Source organism: Lutra lutra, chromosome 4 (assembly GCF_902655055.1).
Source record: "Lutra lutra chromosome 4, mLutLut1.2, whole genome shotgun sequence".
In the NCBI taxonomy this organism is placed as follows: Eukaryota; Metazoa; Chordata; class Mammalia; order Carnivora; family Mustelidae; genus Lutra; species Lutra lutra.
Genome location: NC_062281.1, coordinates 122,374,966 through 122,394,356, shown reverse-complemented (window position 1 = coordinate 122,394,356; position 19,391 = coordinate 122,374,966). Strand labels below are relative to the sequence as shown.

Below are 19,391 nucleotides of genomic sequence, written 5' to 3'. Positions count from 1 at the left end.
TCTTGGCTGAGTGGCTTAGTTAGGGCTGTTTGCTTGAGAACACACACACACACACACACACACACACACAAGCCAAAAGGGAGACTTATTGGGAGAACATAGAAAACCCAAGAACAGAGAACAGAGTAGCTGATCTTCCCAGAGGACTAGAGCCAGCAAATGGTAAGACATCAGAAACCAATTCAGCAGGGCGCCTGGATGGCTCAGAGGGTCAAAGCCTTTGCCTTCGGCTTGGGTCATGATCTCAGGGTCCTAGGATCGAGCCCCAGGTCAGGCTCTCCACTCAGCAGGGGGTCTGTTTCCCCGCCCCCCAACTCCCCCCAATCTCTCTCTGCCTGCCTCTTGGCCTACTTGTGATGTCTGTCTGTCAAATAAATACATAAAAATCTTAAAAAAAAAAAAAAGAAACCAATTCAGCTATATTTCTCCCACCATCCTAGGACTACATAGTTTCTCTCACTGCAACTTCTCTTTGCATATCATTAGACCCTCTTATCTTTTAAATCTCTTGGCTTCTCTTCATTTTTAGTGCCATGATTTTATTATAAAATACTGTCTTTTTCTGCCTGGAAAACTGAAACGACCCCCTAATTTTTCTCCCCAAATCCACTCTTTCCCATTTCTAAACTGTTGTTCTGACAAGAGCCAGAGTTGTTTGTTTGCTTGTTTGTTTGTTTGTTTGTTTTTTGAGAGGGGGTGGGGAGGAGCAGAGAGAGAGGGAGAAAGAATCTTAAGCAGGCTCCACACCCACCTTGGAGCCTGACACGGGGCTCAATTTCCTGACCCTGAGATCAAGACCCGAAATCAAGAGTTGGATGCTCACCTGACCGAGCCACCCAGGCGCCCCTCAGAGAGAGGTTTTTGTTTTTTTTTTTTTAAGATTTTATTTATTTATTTGGCAGACAGAGATCACAAGTAGGCAGAAAGAGAGGAGGAAGCAGGCTCCCTGCCAAGCAGAGAGCCCGATGCAGGGCTCGATCCCAGGACCCTGGGATCATGACCCGAGCCGAAGGCAGAGGCTTAACCCACTGAGCCACCCAGGTGCCCCCAGAGAGAGGTTTTTGATGGCAAATGTATTCAGTGGTTTTCCGTTGCTCCTAGGATAAACATCAAAATCTTAAACATGGTATGGAACTGGGTTACTACTCACCCACATCCAGTGCTGCCATTTGTTATTGTGTTTCTCTCTGTCAAAGGATTATATAGTCCTGCCCCTGTTACTTTCAGGTATGGCAAAGGTTTTGCTGAAGAGTGAAAGTGAGAGTCTACCTTCCCCTTGGGTCATGATCCCAAGGTCCTGAGATCGAGTCCTGCATCAGGCTCCCTGCTCAGCGTGGAGTCTGCTTCTCCTTCTGCTTGCTCTGCCTGCCACTCTCCCTGCTTTGTGTTTGCATTCTCTCTCTCTGACAAATAAATAAAATCTTTTTTTTTCTAAGTGAAAGTGAAATGTGAGCACACACTTTAATGCCAATAGGGATTTATTCCTTTTGTTTTCCTTCTGCAACGTTGCAGGAAGCAACCAGTCTGTCAGCCTGAATTCAGAGTGAAGATGACTTGGAACAGAGTCATGGTGGTATGTAGCATGAGAGATAAATAAGCCTTATTGCAGGCCATCGAGATTTTCTGTATCATTTGCTATTTGGCAGAACCTAGCCTATCCTAACTGATGTACGTGCTCTATGAGCACTTATTGCTCAATCTCTCTGCTGTGACCCCACTAGCCTTTCAGAGCTTACACAGGTTTCTACTTCCACCCTTAGAACTTTATCTCTGTTATTCTGTTTCCTTGGAAAGTTCTTTACACCCTTTTTTGCCCAGTTAATATTTACTCACCAGTGAGATCTCAGCTTAAGTGTGAAGTACTCAGGAAGGACTGCCTGACCTATGTTCAAAGTACCCTGAATTCTGGGCACCTGGTTGGTTTAGTCAGAGGAGCATGCAACTCCTGGTCTCCTTGAGCCCCATGTTGGGTGTAGAGATTACCTAAATAAAGAAAACTTAAAAAAAAAAAAAAACCCACAAAGTATCCTGAATTCACCTTCTTTGTCATTATGTTCCTTTAACTAAACTATAAGTTCCATGAAGACAAAGACAGGTGCCATAGTAAGCATTATATTTCCAGTGACAGGAAGGAAGGACTTTTCTCTTTCCAAGAGCAGATTTTTCTGCCTCTTTTATGTATGACAGAAAATGGCCATTCTAGTACTTTTAACTCCAGGGCCACCAGATGATCAGTATTCCAATATTTTATTTCCAAATTCTTGGAGTAAGAATCTTGTTGACTAAACTTAGATATGTTCTATCATGATCCACCCATAGTTTACTGGAAGATCTAGGTCAAGCAGAACCAACATGGCTACAGAGACTTCTCACAGAATTGGGGAAATTCCTAGAGAAGGAGATAAGAGTTGAGCAGACACCTCCAAGAGTATCTGCTACAGTCACTACAGCTGACTCTGCTGTGAACTTGACTTTAATAATCTTGCTCTCAAAATTATCCTCATCCATACAATGGAACAATCTCTACAGGGGGCTGCTTAAGGAAGAGGATGGTGACCAAGTAATTCTGATTCTGTCTCTCTGAGTTTTGTCTCTCCTTTGGGAGTCTGTCACTTTGAATACCACTGCTACTTCACTTTGATCCTTTGGGGGGATGGTTACTCTTCTCCTTTTCTATCAACATTAACATTGAAAAAACAGTAGCGGGGCACCTGGGTGGCTCAATTGGTTAAGCATTTGGCTTCAGCTCAGGTCATGACCTCCGGGTCCTGGGATCAAACCCACACCAGGCTCCCTGCTCAGTGGGGAGTCTGTTTCTCCCTCTCTCACTCTCTCTTTCCCTCTTTCTCAAATAAATAAAAAAAAAAAAAGAAAGAAAAAAATAACAAAACCAAACCAAAATAACAACAAAAACCCTTCCCTTGATTCCCCATAATGCTGTTGGGATAGATAAGCTTGAATTTTCAGAAGAATTTTAATAAATATTAAGGAAGAGCAAAAGGTAAATGAAAAATACAAGACAATAAAAACACTGTGGCTCACAAAGAAAAGGTTTCTCTTTCCTTGGATATATGGTTCTTTTCTCATTTCATTTAGGATCAAGGGAAAAGAGGTGCCTTATCATCTGAATATCTGAATGTTTCTCACCAACAGCACAAAAGATAACAATGACAAAAAAATAAAGTTCAGCTTTACTAGGTTTTTTCCAATAACATTTCTTCCAACTTAAAATGGAAAACAGGGGTGCCTGGGTGGTTCAGTTAGTTAAGTGTCTGTCTCTGTTCCTGGGACCCTGTCTCAGGGTCCTGGGATCAAGCCTCCAGTCAGGATCCCTGCTCAGTGAGGAGTCTGCTTTTCCTTATCCCTCTGCCTTGCCCCCCACCACCCCTACTTTGTTCTCTTTCTTGAATACATAAGTAAAAATCTTTAAAAAAGGAAAACAAAATAATTATTGTTATTGAATTAATTATTGTTAATTGAAACTATTTCTATATGTTTGGTCATTTCTACCTTTCTTTCCAAAAGATTTTAAGTAATCTCTATACCCAACATCAGGCTCAAACCCACAACCTCAAGATCAAGCGTCACATGCTTTACCAACTGAGCCAGCCAGTCATCCTGTTCATTTCTATTTCTTAAAGACCTTTAAATATTTATGAAATATTTTTAAAGGCACCTGCATAACTAGTGATACAATCCAGTTATTTTTCAGTCTTTATATCTTACATGGACATTTATTTAAAACAAGAAAAACAGCAACAACAAGCTTTCCTCTTTTTTATTGTTAATATAAATTAGAACGTAGCTTGAGGTAACATATACTAGGATTCCCTAAAACCATTTGCAAATGGTGACTGAATACAATTCATCTGAAGCAACATGATATGAGTTTCCATTAAAACTTTTTCAAGCGTGCTTCATTCTGATAAGTATGTCCCATGTCCTATTACATTTTTTTCCTAAACAGAGACTATGAGCTGTATTGTAGTTTTCAGCTTAAATTAAACTAATTTATTGTTTAAACTGTTACATTTTCCAGAGTGTCATGCAGTTTTTATATAGTCTTGGCCTCCCTTTTGTATGCACTATTTTCCCCAGTAAACCTAATCAGAAATAATTCTCATATCTTTAAAAACTTTTTATATTTGTTACATTCACATGCGATATATCAAATTAAAACTTTTTGAGCTCTAGAAATATGTATAGTTTGCAGTCTTTTTCTTTGGTTAAAAAATGAGGGACTATAATGCTTTGAGTTCAGTGTAAATGAAGATTCTATTTTATTTTTTAATAAGTTTTTTTAATTTTTATTTTTTTTATTTTATTTATTTGTCAGAGAAAGAGAGAGAGAGAGAGAGAGAGAGAGAGAGAGAGTCAAGCAGGGGGAATTGCAGGCAGAGGGAGAAGCAGTCTCCCTGCTGGGCAGGGAGCCCATGACCCTGGGATCATGACTTGAGCCAAAATCAGGTGCTTAACTGAGTGAGCCACCCAGGTATCCCATGAGGATTCTATTTTAAAGTACTTATAGTATCATGGTGTAGGTTAAAACAAGGCTGGGACTAGCAATTAGATTTATGTTCATTCCACATCTGTGCCACTAAGTAATACTGTTGCCATGCTCCTTATTAATTATATTATGGCCTATTTCCTTTTTTATCTGTATTGAATTATGTTAGACATTTTAAGTCTCTTCTAGTTCAAAAATTCTGTGGTGCTAAAATAGGAACATTTTCTGATATCCGAATTTATTTTTTAAAAGAATGCTCTTTGACCATGTTTCTAAGTTCTTACATTGGTAAATTTTTTAAAAAGATTTTTTAAAAAAGATTTTTATTTATTTGACAGAAAGAGATCACAAATAGGCAGAGACGCAGGCAGAGAGAGAGAAGGAAGCAGGCTCCCTGCTGAGCAAAGACCCGATGCGGGGCTCGATTCCAGGACCCTGGAATCATGACCTGAACCGAAGGCAGAGGCTTTAACCCACCGAGCCAACCAGGCACCCCTAAAAGATTTTATTTTTAAGTAATCTCTGTACCCAATATGGGGCTCAAACCTACAACCCTAAGATCAACAGTCACATGCTCTACAAACTGAGCCAGTCAGGAGCCCGTTTACATAGGTAATTTTTAATTCTGTCTTTAAGCACCATGTGCATGTCAGCCATGTCAAATCCATTAAGTCAATCCAGTAAGGCAAGGCAAAAATAAGTAAAATATATGTAACTTAAAATTGTTCAAATGGTAAATTTTATGTTATGCGTACTTTATCACACAAACACACATTATATATGTCTATACATATCTGAATGCAGTGCTTCCCTAACATTTTGCGCCTACCATTTAAAAATTCCATCGTATTTATTTGGACACAAGTCTGTTTCTCCAAAAGACTCAATCACTCCAGGGACAAGGACTCTCTTAATCGTATATGTAACTTCAGGGCTTATACCACTGTCTGGCTCTTAGTTACTAGGAAGGGCAATTATATGCTGGCTTTCCCAAGTGTTGCTATTGCATATATTTTAATTATCATTTCAATCAAAGCAACGCATTAAACATATATGTTGCAAACATTTAAAATACAGGACAGAAAAATTCCTTATCACATATTATGAGTTCAGAAACTCATAGTGGTCATAAAACTCTAGATCTTCAATAAATGTCAAATTAATGCAGGAGACTTGAGAAGTCAAAAAGATAAACACAAGTCCTAGCATCACCCCAACAGATCTAGCTCACATGGAGCGTCAGAGAAGTACAAAATATTATATTTCTTAAGAAGTATGCCAGTTAAGCCTTTCAAGTAGCTATCTAATTAAATAACCCCTAACACCTTCTCAGAGTAGCTTTTAACAAAGACATTGTATTTCAGCCTCAATCTAAAATTAATCACCTGCCTGGAATATCCATTCACTGCTGAGACAAAACAAAGGCTACCAGTTGGTAACTTTATTGACATTCCCAAATACTATTGTCATTTTCTTAAACCAAAATTTACACTACTTAACTATATGTCACTAATTGACAGGTTAGCTCGAATGTTTACCACATAAAGGAAAGTTGGCTTTTTTTTTTTTTTTTTTCCCCCTGAACGGGGCTAATCCGCTCCACCTCCTTCACTTTACATTCAGTTAAAACAATCCGGGAACTAGTTAATCAGAAATCTAAACTCAGTGGAGTTCTACACCCCCCAACCATAACAGCTCAGCGCTTGGGAAAAGGCATCTTAGAAGCTGTGCGTTAGAGACCGCTAGAGATCCCAGGAGCTTTCCTTTCCTGAAAACTACAGACCACACCCCAGTTTAGACCGCTGTGCACCTTACTGGTCGGAATGGCGCGCTGCGAATGGGAGGGAGCAAAAGGCAAGATTAACAGCCTGGGTCGGTGGGGAGGTGGCCGGGGAACAATCTTATAAAATTTGAACCCCGAAACTCTTTAGGTTATGGAGGATAGAATGGAGCTCGTTTACGTTAGGCCTAAACTTCGACAAGAAAAGTGGCGCTAGGGAAAAAAACAACAAAAGAGTAAGCTCCTGAGTTCTAGTGTTCACGGTAGGGCCGTTAAACGCAGCAGAAAAGCGGGCGTGTGTTTTTTCTTCCTCTTCCCGCCTCCCAAGAGACGCGAGTCCAGTCCTTTCCCCTCATTTTCACCCGGGCGGGGTCCATGACTGCCCCAGTCGCGGAGCCGGGTCGAAAGCCGCCCCGCCCCCCGCGCTGCTCCCGCCCTCGGGGTCCTCTCCGCCCCACCTCCCCCTCGCTACTGGAGGTAGCGGCCGGGGCCGTCACGTGTTCCGGCAGCCGCCAAGTGAAGCCGCTTTTGCGACGCAGTGACAGCCAAATGGTGCGACAGGAGAAGCTGCAGCTGCGGCCGCAGCGCCCCGCACCGAGAATCTTGAGGCGGCTCCTGGCGTCGCCCAGAGAGAGCAACTGAGTGAACAGAATCAGGCGCGGGTGGGCGGCGGCAGAGGCGGCGGGCGGCGAGGGGGAGCCCGCTACGAATGCCCTCGCTCCCCGCCGCTCTCCATGAACCGGGCGAAATAAGCCGCACCTCCAGCAGGGGCTGCGCCTCCATGAATCCCTAGGTTTTTTTTTTTTTTTTTCTTTCTTTCTTTCTCCGCTCCTCAGTCCCCGCCCGGGGTCCCGTCCGCCTTCTCCCTTCGCCAGCGGCGGCCGCGGCCAGGTGCGGAGTCCAGAGCGGAGCGCAATGGCGTCCAACCCCGAACGGGGGGAGATTCTGCTCACGGAGTTGCAGGTAAGGGCCGCGGCCCGGACGGGAGGCGCTGGGGAAGGAACGAGGGAGAAAGTCTGGCGCGGGGTCGGGAGCCCGGGGAAACCGTAGGGCTGCCGCGCCTCTGGCCCGCTAAGTGCGGAAACTCGGGGATGTCACTCGGGAGCCGCTTCCTTCGGGAGCCGGACTCTCTTCTCCCGCCACAGCTCTGGCCTGCCACCACTTTAATTTGAGTCTACCTACCAGAGGGACCCCATGTCTGTCGGCTCCCTGCAGTCTGGCCCCCCCCCCCCCCCCGGCCCGGTCCCAGAGCAGCCAACTCACCGCCCCCTCCCTAGTGTCAGAGCCGCCCGCGGACGCCCCGGTAGCCCTCTCCCTTAGCCAGGCCAGGCCCCGCCCCGCCTTTCCCTCGTACTCGGCTCCTTAAACTCCTTTGAATGACTCCCAAGCTGTTTTCTCGTCCCTCCCCTTCCCCTCCGACTCCGCACAAAGAGCGCCCCCATAACTTCCAGCCCCCAGACAAGTTTTTTTCTTTCTTTCTTTCTTCTTCTTTTTAAAGCGTGTCATACCAAATGCTTGCCTCACTTCATTATCCCTCTTCAAGTGACTGAATTTCTTTCCTCTAATAGGAGGGCTACCTTTTCTGCTGTCTCTCTTTCTTTAACCAGATGATAGGTATATGGTCCCCTTCGTTGCTACTCCCTGCTCAGATCCGGAAGCTCAGATGCTGATGCTTTTCAGACTTTCATTTTCCCTCCCGTTTGAATACCAGAGAAAGAGCTACAGAAGTTGTTTACAAATGAGCTAGCAGTAGACTGAGGGAGAATGTTGGGCACCACATGCCTGCGGAAGATGAGAACAAAATAGGTTCGTTGATCAGTTGAGTATGTCGAGTAGTAGTATTATTGTTTTCCAATTACGTCTAAATATTTAATGATATAGGCATGATTTTTGTCCTTAAGTCTGTGCTATGCAAGGGTACCTACGCTACTCTTTTGAGTTTATTTTTTATTACTTTGGGGTGTTCCTGAGATAGTCACATCTGGATTAAAATTTTATGCTTGTTTTTTTACTTATATTTATTTTGGTGTGTTTTACTGTAGACGTCTTCTAACTACTCGAATATTGGAGATAGGAATTAAGAAAATATATATTTTGTGTGTGTATGCGTTAGACTGTTGATTCTTTTTTAAAAGACTGAATCTAGACCCTGAAGGGTTGATTGTTGATTGTTGATGATGCCAGAATTAAGTACTGCAACTGCTTCTGTTCTGCTGTTTAAGTATATTTTTTGATCCCTTTATAACTTCAGTTTATTGTGCAGTTAGATGTAAGCTTAAAGGCATTGTTATATTTGATATTTAGTGAGCAAAAGTAGAGATTTCAACAAGGTATACCAATGCAGGGTTGCTAACTTGGAATCCTTTGAATCAGCTTTGAACTTCATGTCATTGAACATGTTGCCATATAGTAGTTTAATTACTTAGCCTTTTATAAGGTCTTACAGCATACCGCATTTGCTAAATGAATGAAATTTATTGTTTTATTAATTTACATGAGCTTTTAAAATAAGGTTTGTTTGAGGCACGTTGGAAATGGTTTCCACTGCCTAGTCTTGAAATATGAAAAGCATCATTTTGGTTCTGACTGAGAAAAAAATTGCAAAACTGGGCAGGAGCATTTTTCTTTGAATAGAGTGGCTTCAGAATTAGAAAGTACTTGGCATCCTTATTTGTGTTTTACAGAATTGTCATAAAAGACACTCATTTTGGCGCTGGACCTGCAAATATATTTCATATGTGGTTAAAACACTTAGGGAATTTTAATAAGATCAATTTGACAGTATGAAGGAAGCAAGCTGAAGAGATAAGAAATTTTAAATATGACTTTAAAAAAATGGGATCAAAGTAGGGGAACACCTAATCTAAAGTTAGATTTTTTTTTTTTTTAGAAAGTCTAACGCCTTCCAGAAAAAGAACGATTTTTATTAAGTATTACCTTATAAGTTGACAAGTATATCCAGGTCATTTTTCTTGGTGTATTTGACTCCTGGTTTTAATAAAAGTTATTGCATTTGGACTTTATAAATATAAATATAATATATATTAAATTAATTGAGAACATTATTTATATCAGCACTGAAGATAAATTGTGATAAAATTTGCTTCACCAAGTATATCCATCTATTTCTTTACTATTTCATTTGGTTGTGAAACTAGTATATCGTAACCAAATGTTTCTCAAACTTGTTCGGAGAACCAGTTTTTAAAAAGCGTGTAAGTGGTTTGAATTTGTTTAAATTGAGAAATTAATATGTAATTCTTAATGCTTCTCTGACATACTGATTTTAGGTATTTAAATAATTATGTAGCAAGTTTTAAAACTGGTGTTTAGTAGTTAAAAACTGTTATTTTGCCCTGTCTTGTTTCAGGAATACTTGTGTCACTCTGAAAGTTACATGTTACAACCTACTTTTAATGAAATTGATACTTATTTTTAGAAACATTGTATATCCAACTTTTTTTTAAAGTTTTTTTTATTTATTTGAGAGGGAGAAAGAGAGAGTGAGCAAGAGCACAAGAGCAGGAAGAGGGAAAGGCAGACCCCCCCCCCCCAAGTAGGGGGCCCCACACTAGGCTTGATCCCAGGACCCTGGGATCATGACCTGAGTCAAAAGCAGACACTTAACTGACTGAGCCACTCAGGCACCACTGTAATATCCAACATTTTAAAACTGGTTTTCAAATTATATTGCAGAATTTGAAATACTTTACTACTTGAGTTGGAATTGGCTTATTAATAACCTTCAGTTGTGGAAAGACAAAACAAAATCTGAACCCATGGTGTTCTGCCTTGTTAAATTACTATAATATTTCTATGGAGTAATGTTTCTAACTCTTGCTAGTAATTTAGGAGGCTAATTTGATAAGGAATCATTAATAAAGTACACATAAACTTTGATGGTTAGAGGCTTCAATGTATAAGGAAGAATATTTGCTGTAGAAAATAAAAATAGGCTGTTAATATAAACAATTTGTAATTTTTAATTTTTATCTCTTATAACTAACTTGTTTTATCAACTGTTCTCTTTATCTTTTATTTGAAGTAGAAACTTAGATATTTTTTTGTAGGGCCAAAGAAATTAAATTTTATTTTTAAGGAAACTGGATTAATAAAAACTAAAGAATCTCAAAATGGAAATATTGGTTACAACAGTAATTTGGTAGACTGCAGATTCAGATATTGAATACCATACTAATAAAGTTACCATGTTGATTATTAGTGATTTATTGTCATCAAAATGCCTAATAAAAAGTAGTAGGCCAAGAATCTCAAATTCTTTTCTTAGCAGAATTTTTTTAAGTAGAGGTAACTTGCTCAAGTGGAAGGTTGAGGTAGTTAGCCTTAAGTTACAGGGATTCATTTCAAGAAACATTTATTGAATATCTACAAAATCTATCACATATTGGAGGATATAAAGTTGAGAAGATATAACTTCACTTTCTAGAAGAGAGTACAAATAACAGTAATCGAACATTTGCTGTCAGTTACTGTGCTTGATACTCTTATCTCCCTTATTTAATCTTTACTATAGTCCAATAAGGTTATTTACATTTGACAAATCGGGAAACTGTTTAGGACTGTTAGGTCGATCATTCATGGTTACACTGTAAATCTGAGTTTGAAATCAGATCTGTGCGTGTTCTACTATACCATATTTTGAGCTGCCACAGTTCTATGGATCTGTAAATATTTTGCATTGCAGTGTTATGGATGTGTGAACTTTAAAAAAAATTACCAAAAATGTAATTAACCAGAGTTAACTTTAATATAAGTTTTATACTGTTTGTTAGGTGCCTCTATAACAAAAATGATTTCTGTGTTCTGTTGGTAGTCTATAATTTAGCAGTTCTTTGTCATTGGGAATAAGGTGTAATATTCTACAAAGACTAAGAGTGCAAAAAGAACCTTTTTGCAGGTTTTCATTATTTAATAATTACTGTTTCTGGTGAAAGTTGTCAAATGTTTGCTGAAATTCTTTCAAATGATTTTCCATTTCTCTGTAGTCTATCCATAAGATAAATTTAGCTTTAAAATTTTAAGCTCCTGTGTAATCAAGCTTTGTGTTTGGCACTTAGTAGGCACTCAGTATATTGATGAAAAGATGCCCTCCATTTGTCACCTACAATGAGAAATGTCTTGACGTTTCCAGCAGAAGTTGATTATAGGAGCTCCTGAGTTGTCTCAGTTGGTTAAGCATCTGCTTTCGTGAGACTCAGGTCATGGTCCATGGGTTCTGAGATTGAGCCCAGCATTGAGTTCCTTGGTTAGCGGGATGTCTGCTTCTTCCTCTCCTCCCCGCTTGTGCTCTCTTGTTCTCTCTGTCTCAAATCAAATCTTAAAAAAAAAAAAAGAAAGAAAGAAAGAAAGAAGAAAGAAATTGATTATAATCATTGCCTAAGAAATTAACATTTTGAATCCCTTGTCCCAAAAATATTCCCTTGAAAAGTTTAAAAGGGATTTCTGCACTAGTTATGTTACACCTACACACAACACAGTTATTTTACCCATTTGTGCACAATTAGGTGACATCTAATTTTGCTTTGATGCCAGAAAGTAGAATGTCTCTCTGTTGGGATGATTAAGATTTTATGGTGGATTGGAAGAATGTAGTATGAGAAAGTAAGCAGGATAGCAAGGTGGAATTTATAGTTCTTTTCATTTCTCTTCTTTTCTTCCTTAAAGAGAGAGGCAGAGCACGAGTGGGAAGGGCAGAGGGAGAAGGAGAGACAATCTTTAGGAGGCTCCACACTCAGCCTGGAGCCTGACGTGGGACTTGAACCTACAATCCTGAGATCATGACCTGAGCTGAAATTGAATTGGTTGCTTAACTGGCACTTAACTAAATGCCAGCTGACCCATCCAGGCACCCCTACAGTTCTTTTAAATTTTAAACATAATACATGTTCACTGTAGAAAAATCTATAAATATAGGAAAGCACAAAGAAAATAAAACGTGCTCATAGTTCTGTTACTCAGAGATAACTGATGAAATTTTCCAACTTATAAGTCCCAAGGCATTTTAATCCATTTTCTCTCTGTCCCCCCACTTTTAATTGAGATATATTTGACATACAATATTGTATAATTGAAGGTATACAATGTATTGATTTAATATTTTTCTTCCCTTTATCCCACTTATTAGAATTTTAAAGAAAAATTAGGTTCATAGCCTTTTAAGATAGAAGTAGCTATAGGTTAAGAAAATTTCTTTCCACTAGTTATAGATATTTGGATCTAACTGGCTTTACTGACTTTATATAAAAATAGTTTGATTTTGAGTCAGTACTTTGAGATACAGTTGAGAAGAAAAGTGAAGAGTACAGTACAGACTTAGTAATGGACAATGATACATAGCATCAACTCTGAATAATAAATTGATACAGTGTGGTTTTTCAGCTTAGATTTGATTATTGCCACTCTTACAGAAATGCTGCATACTTTATTAATAAGGCCTGTCTTTAAATGACTTGCCAAATACCTTTTATCTAGGTAAAAACTGTGCTGAAACTAGTGTTACAAAATGATGGCTCTAAATAGATTGTTTTTCTGTTATCTCTAATATAATACAGATTTTTCTAGTCTTGTACAACTTCATTCACAAATGATTGGTAGTGGGGCATCTTCTAGGCATTGTCTGTTTACCCCAGGGCTTTGCATTTGATTCCTTGGGCTCTTTTTGCTTTTCAAATTTGGCAACAGAAGATTTTTATGCCTTTTATCAGGTTATTCTGTGTGCCGCCTTTTATTTATTTTTACTTTTTTTCAAAGATTTTATTTATTTGACAGACAGAGATCACAGGCAGGCAGAGAGAGAGGAGGAAGCAGGCTCCCTGCTGAGCAGAGAGCCTGATGCGGGGCTTGATTCCAGGACCTTGGGATCATGACCTGAGCTGAAGGCAGAGGCTTTAACCCACTGAGCTACCCAGGCGTCCCTATGTGCCACCTTTTAAACAAAAAAAAAGAGGAGTAGTAGTTTGTAGAGATAAATATCACTTAAAACTTGCAGATGTATATATATTTAAATAGAATACTTACTTCTCAGGGTGCCTGGGTGGCTCAGTGGGTTAACCATCTAACTCTTGATTTCAGCTTAGGTCACCGTCTCGAGGTAATTGGATTAAATCCTGCATCAGTCTCTGTGCTCAGTACAGTCTGCTTGTCCCTCTCCTCCCTCTCCTTCTGCTTTTCTCTCGTGTGTGCTCTCTTCTCTCAAATAAATAAAATCTTAAAAAAAAGAATAGTTACTTTTGCATCATTTCCTTGTAAGATGTACTGCGTTGAACAATTATCAAATGTCTGTTGTATTTCAAATACCAGTTTTACTTTGTGAGAAGATCATATAACATTTAATATGATTAACTTTAGGTTTACAGCAGTGTTCAAAGTTGGCAGCAAAGTTGGAAAATTGAAAAGTATTTAAAAGCTTTAAAAAGATATTTTATATTTCGAATGGGAAAACATTAGTCAAAAAGCCTCTAATATCTTAGAAAAGCAGAAGTAGAAAACATTTATTTTGATACATTCTGGTTTCTCTTAATTTTATCTAATAAAACTTTATTTGAAATTAGCTCAATTGTCATGTTTCATTTTTCACAATCTAACAACAATTGTGTAATATTATGTGTATAAATATTGTCTGTTTAAAATGAACAGGAAAGCATGGGAGGAATGTATTTGATAATAAATACCTTAGATTTGAGGGTAAATGTTGGTGTCACATTATAAAGATGAACTGATACATAAGAATTACATAACATATACTGTTATTAACATCTATCTATTCTAGAAACTCAGTAGTGATTTGCTTTTTCTAATTAGTTAAAGCTTTGCTTCCCAGGCTCAAATATACCTTGATTTATTGGCAAGCTGTTATGACAGAATTTGGAATTTGTTTTAGATTATAGAAGACATACTTACATATCTAAATATCATACATACATGTTAAATATCATATGTTTTACACATTAATCATATTGTTTCCCCTTTCCTGTAGTCGCCACCATAGTGATTCTCTAAGGAGGTTCTTGTTTTGCCTGTTTCAGAATTTTCATTGAACTAATTTCATTATATATATATTTTTTAAGATTTTATTTATTTACTTGACAGACAGAGATCACAAGTAGGCTGAGAGGCAGGCAGAGAGAGAGGAGGAAGCAGGCCCCCTGCCGAGCAGAGAACCCGATGTGGGGCTCAATCCCAGGACCCTGGGACCATGATCTGAGCCAAAGGCAGACACTTAACCAACTGAGCCACCCAGGTGGCCCTATATTTATTTTTTCTTCTTTCTTTTTTCTTTTTCTTTTTTTTTTTTTTTTTTTTTTTACTTTTACTAAACCTTAGGTACAGTGCATTGGATTAATTATCCATCCATGTATCAGTCACTGTAATAGGCACCCATGGACCACTATTCACTCCCCACCTCCCCAAAAAGCTAGGAACTTAACCTACGGTTATCTCCACCTTCTTGACAACTAAGGTCATGAGGCCTGTTTTCATTCTCTTGCTTTATTTGTATATAGCTTTGCTGGATATGTCATTCAAAAAGACGTGTCTTTTATTTTAGTTGTTTTTGCATAATTATGTTGAATATAATCTTTCTGAACTTGATTTTTTTATTCATATCATTGGATGTTGCTGTAGTCATTTTAATTTCTGTATAATATTTCATGAGTAAACTATCATCAGCTCCTCCCTTGTTGGATATTTGGTTATTGATTCACTCACTCTCCCTTGTTGAGCATTTAGTTACTCTTTGGTTTTTGTAATGGTGAAAAATGCTACTGTGGACATTCTATGCATTTTTCCTGTTGTATACATATAAGAATTTTTATTATATACCTAAAGGTAAAATTGCTGTCTCAACAGGGTAGGTGAATGCCCAACTCCAGAAGATTATGCTCGACTTCCAGTATGATTGTAGCAATTTGTATTCATATCAGCAATATATGAGATGAAAGATCCTTTGATTATCCATGTTCTCTAACAATTGATATTGTCTTTTTTTTTTTTTAAGATTTTATTTATTTATTTGACAGAGAGAGACCACAAGTAGACAGAGAGGCAGGCAGAGAGAGAGAGAGAGAGAGAGAGAGAGGGAAGCAGACTCCCTGCTGAGCAGAGAGCCCGATGCGGGCCTCGATCCCAGGACCCTGAGATCATGACCTGAGCCGAAGGCAGCGGCTTAACCCACTGAGCCACCCAGGCGCCCTGATATTGTCTTTAAGTTTTACAAATCAGAAGAGTGTAGAATGTGTGTTACCACATCGTAGTCTTGATTTGCATTTTCCAGATCATCACTGATGTAGAACAATTCTTTTTTTTTTTATTGGCCTTTTATAACTCCTTATCAGTGAAATTCCTCTTCATGTTAATTCTTTGTGTATACTGTGAATGTCTTCTCTCAGTTTGTAACTTGTCTTTTCACTTTATTTTAGGGAGTTTGTGGGAGCGACAGTTTTAAATGTTTTACCTTTTGGCAAATATTTAGAATAATTTATATCACATAGAAAGTCTGAAAATATTGTATCACTTAACATGTACCAGACACTCAAAAGTTAGTTGATTCAATTAAGGAATTAGAATAGAATAGAATAAAGAATAGAATTAGGGGCGCCTGGGTGGCTCAGTGGGTTAAAACCTTTGCCTTTGGCTCAGGTCATGATCTCAGGGTCCTGGGATCGAGCCCCACATCGGGCTCTCTGCTCAGCAGGGAGCCTGCTTCCTCCTCTCTCTCTGCCTCTCTGCCTACTTGTGATCTCTGTCAAATAAATAAATAAAATCTTTTTAAAAAATTGTTAAAAAAATGAATTTACAAGCAAAAAGTAGTGAAAATTTTATATGTAGTTCATGAACTGCTGATTTTTCCCATTCATTAACTCTTCAGTGCAAACTATTATTATTAATTATTATTTCTTTACAGAACAAATTGGATCAGTTATTTAGTTACGTGCATAGTTTGTTAGTAAAGTGCTGGAGTTGATTAGATTTAATGCTGGTTATAAAACAAAATATTATTGTGGAATTTCCTGGTGTTTATAAACCTGGGCTCTTATTCTTGTCACTGCTATGGTATCTTTTGGTGAAAGAAATACAAACAAAATTTTAATTTTAGTTGAATTTATCAATCTTTTCTTGTAATTGCATTTTGTATAAGAAATTTTCCCTTACTTTGGGTCTAATAGATATTTAACTATATTTTCTTTTTTTTTTTTTTTTTTTTTTTTTAATTTGACAGAGAGAGATCACAAGTAGATGGAGAGGCAGGCAGAGAGAGAGAGAGGGAAGCAGGCTTCTCGCTGAGCAGAGAGCCCGATGCGGGACTCGATCCCAGGACCCTGAGATCATGACCTGAGCCGAAGGCAGCGGCTTAACCCACTGAGCCACCCAGGCGCCCTTTAACTATATTTTCTTATAAGTTTTTGGAGTTTTATTTTTTATATGTACGTCAATACATCCACAGTTGATTTTTGAATACAGAGTAAGATAAAGGTCTGAGTTATTTAATTTTTTTAAAAGATTTTATTTATTTATTTGACAGAGAGACAGCAAGAGAGGGAACACAAGCAGGGGGAGTGGAAGAGGGAGAAGCAGGCTTCCCGCCGAGCAGAGAACCTGATGCGGGACCTGATCCCAGCACTCTGGGATCATGACCTGAGCCGAAGGCAGGCACTTAACCACTGAGCCACCCAGGAACCTCTGAGTTATTTAATTTTTAAAATATTATGAAATATATATCACTATTTCTTAAATTTAAATTTAAAATAGAATATTTTTCAGTTTTTAAGACAGAAACATTTCTGAATAGCCTTATTTAATTTTTGTGAGTTAGAAGTTAAGGGTATATCATACTAGGTTATATAATGAATTATACTTGAAGTTATCCTTACCTAAATTGTTAGTAACTCACTTTTTCCTTACAGTACCAGTTTGTGGTTTTTCTCTTTTTTTTTTTTTTTAAAGATTTTATTTATTTATTTGACAGAGAGAGATCACAAGTAGACAGAGAGGCAAGCAGAGAGAGAGAGGGAAGCAGGCCTCTTGCCGAGCAGAGAGCCCGATGCGGGACTCGATCCCAGGACCCTGAGATCATGACCTGAGCCGAAGGCAGCGGCTTAACCCACTGAGCCACCCAGGCGCCCCAAGTTTTTCTCTTTTTTGTTATATCCTCTGAAGCCTTTGGTCAATAAGATCCTTGATCTACTTCTTAACTTCTCATCATATTCCCCATTTGTGGCTCAAACCTGTATTTTCCTAAGCCCAATCTACTCCTGTTCCTTTGTTCTCAGCATCACTCACCTAGTCACTGCTTCTACTGAGTGATGCACAATATTTAATAAAGTGAGTTTCCTCAGCTTTTCTTCTTTTTTTTAAAGATTTTATTTATTTATTTATTTGACAGAGACAGACAAGCAAAACACAGAGGGAACACAAGCAGGAGGAGTGAGAGAGGGAGAAGCAGAATGCAGGGCTTGATCCCAGGGCCCTGGAATCATGACCAGAGCTGAAGGCAGATGCTTAATGACTGAACTACCCAGGCGCCGCAACTTTTCTTCCTTTGACTAAGATTTCTTGGAATTTTAGCCATTAGTTTTTGTTGCTATTAATCAATCTTAAGGAAAAGTTGTTTGATCTCATTGAGGCTATAATTTCCTAGATTTCTGCTTCCTTTGGAATATCATTCCATTCTTTTGCAGTTGGGGCTTTCATTTTCCCCTGACTCTTTGCTTAAAAAAAGTTTACATCTCTCTCTCTCTTTTTTTTTTTTTAATTTTTTTTTTTAATTTTTTTTCATTTGACAGAGAGAGAGAGAGAGATCACAAGTAGGCAGAGAGGCAGGCAGAGAGAGAGGGAAGCAGGCTCACTGCTGAGCAGAGAGCCCGATGCGGGGCTCGATCCCAGGACCCTGAGATCATGACCTGAGCCGAAGGCAGAGGCTTAACCCACTGAGCCACCCAGGCGCCCCTCTCTTTTTTTAAAATACTTTTTAAGGGGCGCCTGGGTGGCTCAGTGGGTTAAAGCCTCTGCCTTCGGCTCAGGTCATGATCTCAGGGTTCTGGGATCGAGCCCCGCATCGGACTCTCTGCTCAGCGGGGAGCCTGCTTCCTCCTCTCTCTCACTCTGCCTGCCTCTCTGCCTACTTGTGATCTCTGTCTGTCAAATAAATAAATAAAATCTTTAAAAAAATAAAAAAAATAAAAATAAAAATACTGTTGTCCCCCAAACTTCTTTCAATCATCACATTCCTTAAAAGAAATTTCTTTTCTTTCTTTCTTTCTTTCTTTCTTTCTTTCTTTCTTTCTTTCTTTTTTAGGACTTTATTTATTTGTCAGGGGGAGAGAAAGAGAGCTGTGTGAGAGTGCACAAGCAGTGAGAGTGGCAGGCAGAAGTAGAATCAGGCTCCCTGCTGAGCAAGGAACCTGATGCAGGACTCAATCCCAGGACCCTGGGATCATGACCTGGAAGGCAGAGACTTAACCAACTGAGCCACCCAGGCATCCTTTTAAAAGAAATTTCTTAGTTGTGTTTGTTTTCTACCACTTATTTCTTAACTTTTTAAAATATTATTTCTGTCCCAATTATTTTGTTGAAATTATTCTCATAAAAGCATCACTGACCTGCTTCTTCTAGTCTCTTGAGGCAATTGATACTGTTTCAACTTCCTGAAACTCTGTTGTTTAAATTAAGCTTCATGGACCTGCACAATATTGGCTACTTTTCTTTCATCATAATCTGCCTATATTTGCTACTATGGCTTTCTTTTGAGAACTTCCCTAGTTTAAATGTTCTACCTGTTTCTAGCCAGTTTGTCCTCTAATTTATTCTTTAGATTAACTGCCAGCATTAATCAGTTTGTTTTGTCAGGATTGCATGGAATAGAAACCCATTTCAATTAGCTTAAACAAAAATTAGATTTATTGGAGGGGTAGAGGGACATCTCACTTTATCCAAAGGTGAGATATATAGTCATGACTCCTGAACAGGAAACTAGAGGCTTGCTTTCTTTCTAGGGCTACATCTTCTATTTCTTCTTTATGTATGTATACTTTTTATATCTTCTATATACTGATTCTCTTTTATATGGCCCCCAAATGGTACTCCCAA

General features: G+C 38.7%; 1 protein-coding gene across 1 annotated transcript in view; it reads left to right on the top strand.

The window, feature by feature from the left end:
* The first annotated feature begins 7,124 nt into the window (after positions 1-7,124).
* The window catches only part of PKN2 (protein kinase N2), a 133,441-nt gene continuing 121,174 nt past the window's right edge, over positions 7,125-19,391 (top strand). Inside the window, exon 1 of the mRNA XM_047724775.1 lies at positions 7,125-7,250. Within this exon, the coding sequence (XP_047580731.1) occupies positions 7,203-7,250 (48 nt within the window). The 5' untranslated portion in view covers positions 7,125-7,202. The remainder of the gene's footprint in view (positions 7,251-19,391) is intronic.